Below are 14,723 nucleotides of genomic sequence, written 5' to 3'. Positions count from 1 at the left end.
GTGTTATTTTTCCCTCCAATTTATACTTTGGCCACAAATACAAGTATAGGATGAGTCAACAACATTTTTGGGGTATGAGTTAACAGATGATGAGCTTTTAAAAGTGAGATTTTCTCTGTGCACAAGATGATGTGCCAATGGGGAAGAGATCCATAACCCCAAGCATGAACTGATGACATATGAAACATCTGTAACTTGAGAATTACATAGTATTACCTCCTGTGACTTTTCATGTGAGGTGCATAAGAACTATAGGCCTAAACCGAGAAGACACGGGCGTCCGTATTTGGTTTACCAAAAGGATGGGAGTTGAGCAGAGCGTTCCACTCAGGTAATGACAACCAATAGGAACGCAAGGGAGTGCTCGAACACGCTCACTCACGAGACAGGCGATCCCTTCCCAAGTACCAACGTAGAACACCTTCTGATTTTGATGAAGTGCTGACTGCAATATTATATATTGGGCAATAGAAGCGTCGTGAAACGGAATACGGCGGTACAGCTCAAATCGTCGGCTCGCAGAAGAGGAGGCAGGTGACCGTCTACGCAGGCAGATCCACCTCCGCTTGGCAGTTCGAACGCAAGGCACGTCGGTGGAAAACAACTGTTTATTAGTCCTTTATTGCCGTAATAGATGTTACATATTTAACTACATGCCTTTTAATTTAATTGTTTAGTTAGTCAGTTCTCCCTCCGAGATGGATAGCGCGCACACTAAATCCGCATCTGAAGTTTTAGAGAACTTCAGTGTGAACGAAAACACTGGACTCACACTTGAACAAGTGAAATCGAATTTTGAAAAATATGGACCGAACGGTGAGTAACATCGTTGCTGATGTTGTATTTTTACTGTTATTCAGTTGACCTGGTTGAGTGTTAAATGCAATTTTACCACGGTCACGGATATCATTGAGCAGCTTAGGGAAATTGGTTAAATGATTTCCCGCGCCTTATTGAAAAACACGAATATCTGTCGCGTACAGCCTGCAAATGTTCCTTCCATCCTACATCTTTCGACTGATCTTATGCTTGACGCTACTGACCGTTGTTTTGAAGTAATTTCTCACACTTCACCGAGCTACATTGAGTTTCTCGCTTTAAACAAAGTTGTGTGTACGTGGGGAAACGACGCACTGAACCCGAACGCTCCTCATCATGGATAACTATTAAAACCTTAAACCTGATTAATAACAGAATATGCTATTATTGTAACACCTGTATTGAGGCTGGACGTCTATCACATCGGTTTTTTGCAATGCATTTATGCAGTTGTTTTGGGGGGTAGAATAGCCTTATGGCAAGTTCATCAACGACAATATGAATTAAGAATAACTATTGCATAGTGCAATACTGTAACAATTTTAATTTGGGGCTATAGTCAACACTAGGAATAGCGTTACACATTATGGTACCTTCTAGCCCTTGATCATGACTCTGTTCCATTACATTACACATAATAGTAATTGGACTAAGGCATCTTCTGTATGGGGTATTTGTTCGATGCTCGGTCTGAACATTAGCATGTATTGCTTGCAATACGGTTTTGGAAGCATAAGGACCTTATCTTTCATATCAGCGATAAATAATTATCACCAAAAAAAAAAAAAAAAAAAAAAGGTTAAAGTGATACACACCATTTGTACAGGATCAGGGTCCCACATTGCCATGTTTCCATCTTATAGCGCTTATCTACGGAAGACAGACAGAAGACAGTGGACTACCTGTGCTAATTAGCTATCGGTGTGTAAACGAAAGATGGACGCCACAAACGTGTTGTCACTGAAAAACACTGTCGGCTGCAACTGTGTTAAGACCGTGTACAGCAAGTGTGTATTTTGCATTTTTTAAATTATTTTAATGTGATATTAAAGTACAGGGATTTATGTGTCTAGAACCGTACCGCATTTGAGAATCGATTCACATTTAGATGGAGTATTTGGCTGTTTTGGCTTCCAGAGCCAATTCGCCCATTAAATAGAACATGTAAGGTCCTTGGACTAAGGAGTAACGTTAAGCTTGAGCTAATTGGGGAACAACTATTCCACCTTTCATTAAAGATAAATAAATAACCTATTATTACATGTCATTCCTGCTATAGACAGTCTACCATTCATGGCATCTGTTAAACGTGTGAACGGATATTTCGCCAGAGGCAGTCATGCCGTTGATAAGGAGAAAGTGTTTCTATGGGATATTGTCTAAGATGCACAACTGATAGAGATCACTTGATTGACCCGTTTCCATTTCAACCTCATTAGAGTTGGATTACGCATTGTTAATACTCTAGGTTTGAAGTTACACGCTCATGCCGTGGTAGGCTACTGTATCAAGTGGAAGAGACTGGCATTTAGTGATAATTCTGTATTCCACTTTGGCACCACCATTCATTCTTTATTCCACTTTGGCACCACCATTCATTCTGTATTCCACTTTGGCACCACCATTCATTCTGTATTCCACTTTGGCACCACCATTCATTCTGTATTCCACTATGGCACGCCCATTCGAGGAACAGAGGGGGCCAAGGCAACATGCTTAACACAGCACACCCACATATTTGGTCTTGGACGTAGTTCCATAATGAAAAACATTCATGAGGAAACTCTCTTATTCTACTTCTGGGAGAAAGCGGAACAACAGTGCGGAACAACAGTGCTGACTTGTGTGAAATCTGCACCAAACAAACATCCAGGACCATCCCTCAATGTGCACAAGGGGGTTTTATAGGCTACAACCTGTTGATTCTGCAGTATAATGGTCAACGTCTTTTCTACCGTGGGTTTATTGGATCAAAGCCTTCCGGTAAAGCCTTCATCTCAGATGTAGATATATACTCTGACAGTCCCCTTTAGCTTAGTTGGTAGAGCATGGCGCTTGCAACGCCGGGGTTGTGGGTTCGTTTCCCACGGGGGGCCAGTATGAAAATGTATGCACTCACTAACTGTAAGTCGCTCTGGATAAGAGCGTCTGCTAAATGACTAAAATGTAAATGTAGATGTGGTGCTGTTTAATTGATGTTTTTTTTAACTTGGCACCTTTACAATGGTCCTGAGTCTATGGCCTGTCATTCTTTTGCATGGTGGCTGGTGCCGTTTAGCCATAGAGGAGAGCCACTGCGCTGTATCATTAGAGAGAACCAGCAGCCCTTTGTTGCACAGAGCGAGACCTACCCAGAGATCTGTGTGTGGCTGTGATGACTTCATGGAAGAAAAAAAAAGAAACGTCTTACAGATAGCGTCTCTTTCGTTGCTAGCTGTGAACTGACTTCCTGTGTGTGTGTGTGCAGATATATTTGCTTAAGGGAATAGCTGTGTGTGTGTGTGTGTGTGTGTGTGTGTGTGTGTGTGTGTGTGTGTGTGTGTGTGTGTGTGGCACATTAAACGGCTCATTCCCTCCGCTGACAAACCCACCACAGCCTGCCTTTGTAGTCGACAGCAACGACTCACGGTACTCGGATTACCAAATTGATTACAACGACTCACGACTATGAGTTTTGTCATTGTTGCAGGGAGGGCGCCACTGTTCAAAGTATGTGTGGGCGAAATGCTTTTCTCTTACAAACCCTCCATGATTACGCCTCGCTCTCTGATACTGAGGTGGGTTGTTTCATAGGGAGAATACAGGAGCTGTGCTGTAGTCTTATTATTATTATTATTATTATTATTACACCTATAGACAACATGACCACAAACAAACATGTCCTGTAATCTAACCTCTTACTGGTATAGGTTATTGCTATATGGTAGTTACCTTGGGGCTTCCTCGTAAGGGCATAGGCCTAATTATCAAAGAGAATATGTTCTCAGTCAGCTTAAATAAAATAAAATCAAATGTTATTTGTCACATACACGTGTTTAGCAGATGTTGTAGCGGGTGTAGCGAAATGCTTGTGCTTCTAGCTCCGACAGTGCAGTAATATCTAACCAGTAATATCTAACAATATCACAACATATACCCAGTTACACACACACAACGAGTAAGGAATGGAATTTAAGAAAATATACATACAGTGAGGGAAAAAAGTATTTGATCCCCTGCTGATTTTGTACGTTTTCCCACTGACAAAGAAATGATCAGTCTATACTTTTAATTATAGGTTTATTTGAACAGTGAGAGACAGAATAACAACAAAAAAATCCAGAAAAACGCATGTCAAAAAGGTTATAAATTGATTTGCATTTTAATGAGGGAAATAAGTATTTGACCCCCTCTCAATCAGAAAGATTTCTGGCTCCCAGGTGTCTTTTATACAGGTAACGAGCTGAGATTAGGAGCACACTCTTAAAGGGAGTGCTCCTAATCTCAGTTTGTTACCTGTATAAAAGACACCTGTCCACAGAAGCAATCAATCAGATTCCAAACTCTCCACCATGGCCAAGACCAAAGAGCTCTCCAAGGATGTCAGGGACAAGATTGTAGACCTACACAAGGCTGGAATGGGCTACAAGACCATCGCCAAGCAGCTTGTTGAGAAGGTGACAACAGTTGGTGCGATTATTCGCAAATGGAAGAAACACAAAATAACTGTCAATCTCCCTCGGCCTGGGGCTCCATGCAAGATCTCACCTCGTGGAGTTGCAATGATCATGAGAACGGTGAGGATTCAGCCCAGAACTACACGGGAGGATCTTGTCAATGATCTCAAGGCAGTTGGGACCATAGTCACCAAGAAAACAATTGGTAACACACTACGCCATGAAGGACCTGCATCACCCGCAAGAAAAAGCTAAAGAAAGCACATATACAGGCGCGTCTGAAGTTTGCCAATGAACATCTGAATGATTCAGAGGAGAACTGGGGGAAAGTGTTGTGGTCAGATGAGACCAAAATCGAGCTCTTTGGCATCAACTCAACTCGCCGTGTTTGGAGGAGGAGGAATGCTGCCTATGACCCCAAGAACACCATCCCCACCGTCAAACATGGAGGTGGAAACATTATGCTTTGGGGGTGTTTTTCTGCTAAGGGGGCAGGACAACTTCACCGCATCAAAGAGACGATGGATGGGGCCATGTACCGTCAAATCTTGGGTGAGAACCTCCTTCCCTCAGCCAGGGCATTGAAAATGGGTCGTGGATGGGTATTCCAGCATGACAATGACCCAAAACACACGGCCAAGACAACAAAGGAGTGGCTCAAGAAAAAGCACATTAAGGTCCTGGAGTGGCCTAGCCAGTCTCCAGAACTTAATCCCATAGAAAATCTGTGGAGGGAGCTGAAGGTTCGAGTTGCCAAACGTCAGCCTCGAAACCTTAATGACTTGGAGAAGATCTGCAAAGAGGAGTGGGACAAAATCCCTCCTGAGATGTGTGCAAACCTGGTGGCCAACTACAAGAAACGTCTGACCTCTGTGATTGCCAACAAGGGTTTTGCCACCAAGTACTAAGTCATGTTTTGCAGAGGGGTCAAATACTTATTTCCCTCATTAAAATGCAAATCAATTTATAACATTTTTTACATGCGTTTTTCTGGATTTTTTTGTTATTTTGTCTCTGACTGTTCAAATATCCTACCATTAAAATTATAGACTGATCATGTCTTTGTCAGTGGGCAAACTTACAAAATCAGCAGGGGATCAAATACTTTTTTCCCTCACTGTATATGGACAAGCAATGACAGATACTAAGATACAGTAGAATTTTATAGAATAGAGTGCAGTATATACATATGAGATGAGTAGTGCAAGATATGTAAACATTATTAAAGTGACTAGTGTCCTATTTCTTAAAGTGGCCAGTTGATTACCTGGTAAAATAAGAGCAAATAAATAATCAGCTGCGCATGAGGGCATATTTCTGAATATTTATAATAATGTATTTAGTGGTAACTAAAAAAAAAGGTTATGAACTAGGGAAGCCCCCTCTTGTTCCTTCAAGCGATCTGCTCGGCTGTAGGAGGTACTAGCCAGTTTCTTAGACACAGATATACAGTGGCTGACTAAATACTTTTTTCCCCCACTGTAACATTCCGACGTCAGTACAGGACACCCTGGAACCCTCCTGGATGGAGTGTTCATTAGGCACCAAATGGAAACTAAAATGGACTTTCTGGACTTATACCATAAGAAATGCTCTTTTATTTTATTTTATTGGAAAACATTTTTCTACGGTATTCCCAGATGATCACGACCATGGGCAATGGAGGGGAGACCCCCTTTTTTTTTTTTTTTAGATGATGCATTGTCACCGTTGGTACTGTCAGAGGTGGGTTGTGCCTTGTGGTTACTGTTATCCTAGCATAGCACACATACTTAATTAGGACTGTCTCACACCTAGTCAAACCTGTGGTATCATTATGGAAGCCAAATCCCCTTTTTTATTCTGAAACTGATAGGGGGAAAAAAAACATTTGTTTTATGGCGTCCTGTTCTGAGGTCAGACAACAGAAAAGTTTTAACCCTCGTTTGGTGGGTTGATGACATTAATATGGTCAAAAACGTTGGTTGTCAGTTAATGAGTTGGTTTTAATTGTTACAAACGGTGACACAGAGTATTTCAGTTATTTTCTTCATGTTAAGAGGACTTGAACCTTCTGTCCACACAGACCATTGGTACTCGCTCTTAGTGTCCTCGCTACTTCAGGTCACACTCCCCCCTTGAGCACACACACGCACACACACACACACAAACACACACACACACACACACAGATACATTCCCTTTCTGGGAATATGGACTGTGTGTGTCATTCACAAGAATATTTACTCGCCGTGTTTGGAGGAGGAGGAATGCTGCCTATGACCCCAAGAACACCATCCCCACCGTCAAACATGGAGGTGGAAACATTATGCTTTGGGGCTGTTTTTCTGCTAAGGGGACAGGACAACTTCACCGCATCAAAGGGACGATGGACGGGGCCATGTACCGTCAAATCTTGGGTGAGAACCTCCTTCCCTCAGTCAGGGCATTGAAAATGGGTCGTGGATGGCTATTCCAGCATGACAATGACCCAAAACACACGGCCAAGGCAACAAAGGAGTGGCTCAAGAAGAAGCACTTTAAGGTCCTGGAGTGGCCTAGCCTGTCTCCAGACCTTAATCCCATAGAAAATCTGTGGAGGGAGCTGAAGGTTCGAGTTGCCAAACGTCAGCCTCGAAACCTTAATGACTTGGAGAAGATCTGCAAAGAGGAGTGGGACAAAATCCCTCCTGAGATGTGTGCAAACCTGGTGGCCAACTACAAGAAACGTCTGACCTCTGTGATGGCCAACAAGGGTTTTGCCACCAAGTACTAAGTCATGTTTTGCAGAGGGGTCAAATACTTACTTCCCTCATTAAAATGCGATTTTTTTTGTTGTTATTCTGTCTCTCACTGTTCAAATAAACCTACCATTAAAATTATAGACTGATCATTTCTTTATCAGTGGGCAAACGTACAAAATCAGCAGGGGATCAAATACTTTTTTCCCTCACTGTATACACCAGTTCTGAAAGGCCCCAGAGTCTGCAACACCACTAAGCAAGGGGCACCAACAAGCAAGCGGCACCATGAAGACCAAGGAGCTCTCCAAACAGGTCAGGGACAAAGTTGTGGAGAAGTACAGGTCAGGGTTGGGTTATAAAAAAATCTCTGAAACTTTGAACATCCCACGGAGCACCATTTTTAAATCCATTATTAAAAACCACAACAAACCTGCCAAGAGAGGGCCGCCCACCAAAACTCACAGACCAGGCAAGGAGGGCATTAATCAGAGAGGCAACAAAGAGACCAAAGATAACCCTGAAGGAGCTGCAAAAAATTTTTTTAGCGTTTTTGTCTGCCGCAAACCCAACACCTCTCATCCCCCCGAGAACACCATCCCCACAATGAAGCATGGTGGTGGCAGCATCATGCTGTGGGGATGTTTTTCATCAGCAGGGACTGGGAAACTGGTCAGAATTGAAGGAATGATGGATGGCGCTAAATACAGTGAAATTCTTGAGGGAAACCAGTTTCGGTCTTCCAGAAATTTGAGACTGGGACGGCGGTTCACCTTCCAGCAGGACAATGACCCTAAGCATACTGCTAAAGCAACACTTGAGTGGTTTAAGGGGAAACATTTAAATATATTGGAATGGCCTAGTCAAAGCCCAGACCTCAATCCAATTGAGAATCTGTGGTATGACATAAAGATTGCTGTACACCAGCGGAATCCATCCAACTTGAAGGAGCTGGAGCAGTTTTGCCTTGAAGAATGGGCAAAAATCTCAGTGGCTAGATATGCCTTGCTTATAGAGACATACCCCAAGAGACTTGCAGCTGTAATTGCTGCAAAAGGTGGCTCTACAAAGTATTGACTTTGGGGGGGTGAATAGTTATGCATGCTCAAGTTTTCTGTTCTTCTGTCTTATTTCTCATTTAAAATGTATTTTTAATATAGGGCTGAATTTATTTATTTATTTGTAAAATACCAGGAAAATATTCAACCCTGACACAGACCCTAACCCCACCCTGTGTAGAACACACCCTGGTGCACCAGAGAAAATACCCTACATTCATCACCAATGTCTTCCTGTCAATTGGAAATGTTTTATCTACTTCCTTTTTGGGAAAGGAGCAGCCCCATGTGTAGCACAACTCTTCAGCTTGGTAATGTTTCTACCTCTGACTTCCACTATATTATGTGTATGTGAGAGTTACCCGTTGTCTTACTATTTCTTGTCAAATACTACACTGAACAACATTTTTTAACGCAACATATAAAGTGTTGGTCCCATGTTTCATGAGCTGAAATAAAAGATCCCAGAAATTTTCCATATGCACATAAAGCTTATTTCTCTCAGATTTGGTGCACAAATTTGTGTACATCCCTGTTTAGTGAGCATTTCTCATTTTCTAAGATAATCCATCCACTTGACAGGTGTGGCATGTCAATAAGCTGATTTAAACAGCATGATCATTACACAGGTGCACCTTGTGCTGGGGACAATAAAAGGCCACTCTAAAATGTGCAGTTTTGTCACACAACACAATGCCACAGATGGCTCATGTTTTGAGGGAGCGTGCAATTGGCACACTGACTGCAGGAATGTTCACCAGAGCTGTTGCCAGTGAATTTAATGTTAATTTCTCTACTATAAGTCGCCTCCAACATAGTTTTTAGAGAATTTGGCAGTACGTCCAACCGGCCTCAACACCGCAGACCACGTGTAACCACGCCAGCGCAGGATCTCAACATCCAGCTTCTTCACCTGCGGGATCGTCTGAGACCAGCCACCTGGACAGCTGATGAAACTGTGGGTTTGAAGAAAACGAAGAATTTCTGCACAAACTGTCAGAAACCGTCTCAGGGAAGCTCATCTGAATGCATGTCGTCCTCACCAGGGTCTTAACCTCACTGCAGTTTGCCATCGTAACCGACTTCAGTGGGCAAATGCTCACCTATGGCCACTGGCACACTGGAGAAGTGTGCTCTTCATGGATGAATCCCAGTTTCAACTGTACCGGGCAGATGGGCAGACCGCGTGTATGGCGTCGTGTGGGGGTGAGTGGTTTGCTGATGTCAACATTGTGAACAGAGTGCCCCATGGTGGCGGTGGGGTTATGTTATGGGCAGGCATAGGCTATGGACAACGAACACAATTGCATTTTATCGACGGCAATTTTAATGATCCTGAGGCCCATTGTCGTGCCATTCATCTGCCACCATCACCTCATGTTTCAGCATGATAATGCACGGCCCCATGTCGCAAGGATCTGTACACAATTCCTGGAAGCTGAAAATGTCCCAGTTCTTCCATGGCTTGCATACTCACCAGACATGTCACCCATTGAGCATGTTTGGGATGCTCTGGATTGACGTGTATGACAGCATATTCCAGTTCCCGCCCAATATCCAGCAACTTCGCACAGCTATTGAAGAGGAGTGGGACAACATTCTTCAGGCCACAATCAACAGCCTGATCAACTCTATGCGAAGGAGAAGTGTCACACTGCTTGAGGCAAATGGTCGCACCAGATACTGACTGGTTTTCTGATCCACGCCCCTACCTTTTTTTAAAGATATCTGTGACCGACATAAGCATATCTGTATTCCCAGTCATGTGAAATCCATAGATTAGGGCCAGTGTACTTTCATCCTCTCCAACTAACTGTCTTCTGTCTTCATATCACTGTTTACTTGTTTCATTTCATCGCAGCCAGCATTGCAACTGCAACAGCAAATTACACAATTTAAATTATTCCTTCCAGTTCCCTGCAAAAGTATTCAGACCCCTTGGATTTCTAAACATTTTTTGTTACAAAGTGGGATTAAAAATTGATTTAATTTTTCAACAAAAATTACAATATTCACAAAATACTATAATGTCAAAGTAGAAGAGAAAATATATTTTTTAAGATAAATAAATACAAAAATGTAAATTGGCGTAGCAGTGCGGTCGTGTTCTCTTGTGTGTCCGTGTAAATAGCCTGTTTTTTTTTATTTAAATTTTATTTTACGTATATATTTCCCTATCACACTTTTCATCCTTCTACTAAATATACTTTCCTGCAACCCGCCTGACTCAATGTGGAACGGATTCTATTATTTACTCACCTTTTATCTAGAATCTCCGGTTGAAACTAGCCAGCCAGCTAACTAGCTACTTGCTATTAGCCACTGTTAGCGGTTTTCACCCAGAACATCGGATTTTCTGCCGGAATAACTGAATCACTGGACCTTAACAACGGATCTAGCTAGCCGCAACCGAATGGATGTTGCTGTAGGCTAATCACCACTGCCCCCGAAGCACCAGTGAGCCTTGAGCTAGCCTCGAGCAGGCCCATATCCCGGCTATCTACCTCTCTGTCTACCGGACGGGAGTAACCAGCTAACTAGTTACTTGCTATTAGCCACCGTTAGCGTTTTTTCACCATTGTCCGTGGCCTGCACTACCTACCAGCCAGCTCTAGCCTGGACTATTATCGGCCAGTCTGCACTGTCTGCACAGCGCGTTATCGACCCAGAACCTATCGGATTTTCTGCCGGAATCACTGAATCACTGGACCTTTAACACTGGATAATCGCAACTAGCTAGCTGCAACCAAATTAACGTTGTTGTTGGCTAATCAGCCTTGAGCTAGCCTTGAGTCAAGCACATCTCCTGGCTATCTACCTCTCTGTCAACCGGACAGGACCTCCTAGAGTCGACACAGAGCCCTTCCAATCCATCACGACTGGTCTGCCGACGTAATCGTCTGTGGTTTCAACAGGCTTCCCGTTGCGACGACCACGAAGATCCACCTGCTAGCCCCGGCCCGCTAGCACACGCAAACAACAACCGTGCTTCCTGCTCGCTGTGCTGTAGCACCAATTCGAACTGCTCTCGGATTCACGTATTGCTGTTCACTGGACCTTATGATTACTCAGCTGCACAGCTGATGCCTGCTGGACTGTTCCTTTACACGGTACCCTGTCCTGTTTAGCCTCAGCCCAAACTTTATCGCCATTACCAGTTGTTGTCTTAGCTCTCTCTAATAACAGCTGTGATTGCTTTATGCCTCTCTCCCATGTCAATATACCTTGCCAAGTCCCTCTCAAACTGCCTCAAATAGTTCCTTTGTTCCACCCCCCATACACGCTGAGACCGGCTCAATCGGTGCCTCCAGTGATGCTATCTCTTTCATTGTTACCCAACGCTTAGGTTTACCTCCACTGTACTCATATCCTTCCATATCCTTGTCTGTACATAATGCCCTGAATCTTTTCTACAACGCCCGGAAATCTGCCCCCTTTATTCTCTGGTCCCAACGCACTAGAAGACCAGTTCTTAAAGCCTTTAGCCGTATCCTTATTCTAGTCCTCCTCTGTTCCTCTGGTGATGTAGAGGCTATCCCAGGCCCTGCAGCCCCCAGTATCACTCCTACTCCCCAGGAGCTATCATTTGTTGACTTCTGTAACAGTAAAAAAATTGGTTTTCTGCACGTTAACATCAGAAGCCTCCTTCCTAAGTTAGAGTTATTCACTGCGTTAGCACACTCCGCCAACCCTGATGTTCTAGCAGTGTCTGAATCGTGGCTTAGGAAGGCCATAAAAAATTCTGAAAATGTCCATCCCCAACTACAACATTTTCCGTCTAGATAGAACTGCCAAAGGGGGTGGAGTTGCAATCTACTATAGAGATAGAGCAGTCTCTATGGGGGTGCCACAGGGTTCAATTCTTGGGCCGACTCTTTTCTCCGTGTATATCAATGATGTCGCTCTTGCTGCTGGTGACTCTCAGATCCACCTCTACGCAGACGACACCATTTTGTATACATCTGGCCCTTCATTGGACACTGTGTTAACAAACCTCCAAACGAGCTTCAATGCCATACAACACTCCTTCAGTAGCCTCCAACTGCTCTTAAACACTAGTAAAACTAAATGCATGCTCTTCAATCGAACGCTGCTGGCACCCGCCCACCCGACTAGAATCACTACTCTCGACGTGTCTTACCTAGAGTATGTTGACAACTACAAATACCTAGGTGTCTGGTTAGACCGTAAACTCTCCTTCCAGACTCACATTAAGCATCTCCAATCCAAAGTTAAATCTAGAATCGGCTTCCTATTTCGCAACAAAGCCTCCTTCACTCATGCTGCCAAACATGCCCTCGTAAAACTGACTATCCTACCGATCCTTGACTTCGGCGATGTCATTTACAAAATAGCCTCCAACACTCTACTCAGCAAATTGGATGTAGTCTATCACAGTGCCATCCGTTTTGTCACCAAAGCCCCATATACTATCCACCATTGTGACCTGTACGCTCTTGTTGGCTGGTCCTCACTACATATTCGTCGCCAAACCCACTGGCTCCAGGCCATCTATAAATCACTGCTAGGCAAATCCCCGCCTTATCTTAGCTCATTGGTCACCATAGCAACACCCACCCGTAGTATGCGCTCCAGCAGGTATATCACACTGGTCATCCCCAAAGCCAACACCTCCTTTGGCCGCCATTCCTTCCAGTTCTCTGCTGCCAATGACTGGAACGAATTGCAAAAATCTCTGAAGCTGGAGACTCTTATCGCCCTCACTAACTTTAAGCATCAGTTGTCAGAGCACCTTACCGATCACTGCACCTGTACACAGCCCATCTGAAATTAGCCCACCCAACTACCTCATCCCCATATTGTTATTTATTTTGCTCATTTGCACCCCAGTATCTCTATTTGCACATCATCTCTTGCACATCTATCATTCCAGTTTTCATTGTAATTATTTTGTACTATGACCTATTTATTGCCTTACCTCCATAACTTACTACATTTGAACACACTGTATATAGATTTTCTGTTGTATTTTTGATTGATGTTTTGTTTTACCCCATATGTAACTCTGTGTTGTTGTTTTTATCGCACTGCTTTGCTTTATCTTGGCCAGGTCGCAGTTGTAAATGAGAACTTGTTCTCAACTGGCTTACCTGGTTAAATAAAGGTGAAATAAAAATAAAATATGAAATATGGTATACCGCCCAGCCCTAGATGAGCCCCACATGCCTGAAGCACTGATGCTTTGTGTTTTGATGGTTCTTAATTTGTTCAGCAGATGTGGGTGGGTATTACTGAAGATGCTATTATATTAGTAGAGAAATACATCTCCATCTTCTAGAGTTTGACAACCCAAACTTGTCAACATCCAAAATGGCCACTTCTCATGCCAAGTGTAGTAGTGAGTAGTGCGAGCCACAGTTGGACCAGGGATATGTGGGCTCTCCCAGTATACTCTCCACAACTCTAGTAACGTTACATCGCTCCAGGCCATGGGCGACCTCTCTGCCAAACCCTCTGCTCTGCCTATATCGCTCTCTCTCACTCACACACACAGAGAGAGAGACCCCCAAAGAGAGAGGGAGAGAGACCCCCCCCCCAAAGAGAGAGAGACCCCGAGAGAGAGAGACCCCGAGAGAGAGACCCCGAAAGAGAGAGACCCCGAAAGAGAGAGAGAGACCCCGAAAGAGACAGAGAGACAGACCCACCGAGAGAGAGAGAGACGGACGCACAGAGAGAGAGAGAGACGGACGCACAGAGAGAGAGAGAGACGGACGCACAGAGAGAGAGAGATGGACGCACAGAGAGAGAGAGAGACGGACGCACAGAGAGAGAGAGAGACGGACCCAAAGAGAGAGAGAGAGACGGACCCAAAGAGAGAGAGAGAGACGGACCCAAAGAGAGAGAGAGAGACGGACCCAAAGAGAGAGAGAGAGAGACGGACCCAAAGAGAGAGAGAGAGAGAGAGAGAGAGAGAGAGAGAGAGAGAGACGGACCCAAAGAGAGGGAGAGAGACGGACCCAAAGAGAGAGAGAGAGAGACGGACCCAAAGAGAGAGAGAGAGACGGACCCACAGAGAGGGAGATGGACGGACGGAGAGAGGGAGACTGACAGACAGATATTGACTGACAGACAGACAGACCGACCGAGACCCAGACAGACAGACCGACCGAGACCGAGACCCAGACAGACAGACCGACCGACCGACCGAGACCGAGACAGACAGACCGACCGACCGAGACCGAGACAGACCAACCGACCCAGACCGAGACAGACAGACCGAGACAGACAGACCGAGACAGACCAACCGACCGAGACAGACCAACCGACCCAGACCGAGACAGACCAACCGACCCAGACCGAGACAGACCAACCGACCCAGACCGAGACAGACCGACAGACAGACCGAGACAGACCGACCGACCCAGACCGTGACAGACAGACCGACCCAGACCGAGACAGACAGACAGACAGACCGAGACAGACACAAATACCCTTAAGCACTTCCAGTC

The 14,723-nt window shown here is 44.4% G+C and overlaps 1 protein-coding gene across 1 annotated transcript in view; it reads left to right on the top strand.

The window, feature by feature from the left end:
- The first annotated feature begins 664 nt into the window (after positions 1 to 664).
- LOC311142343 (sarcoplasmic/endoplasmic reticulum calcium ATPase 1-like) overlaps positions 665 to 14,723 on the top strand; it is a 72,666-nt gene continuing 58,607 nt past the window's right edge. The window contains exon 1 of the mRNA XM_084177972.1: positions 665 to 816. Within this exon, the coding sequence (XP_084034098.1) occupies positions 699 to 816 (118 nt within the window). The 5' untranslated portion in view covers positions 665 to 698. The remainder of the gene's footprint in view (positions 817 to 14,723) is intronic.

Source organism: Coregonus lavaretus, assembly GCF_964263955.1.
Source record: "Coregonus lavaretus genome assembly, chromosome: 15".
Lineage (NCBI taxonomy): Eukaryota > Metazoa > Chordata > Actinopteri > Salmoniformes > Salmonidae > Coregonus > Coregonus lavaretus.
Note: the sequence above shows the minus strand (reverse complement) of the source record. Positions and strands in the feature narration are given on the sequence as shown.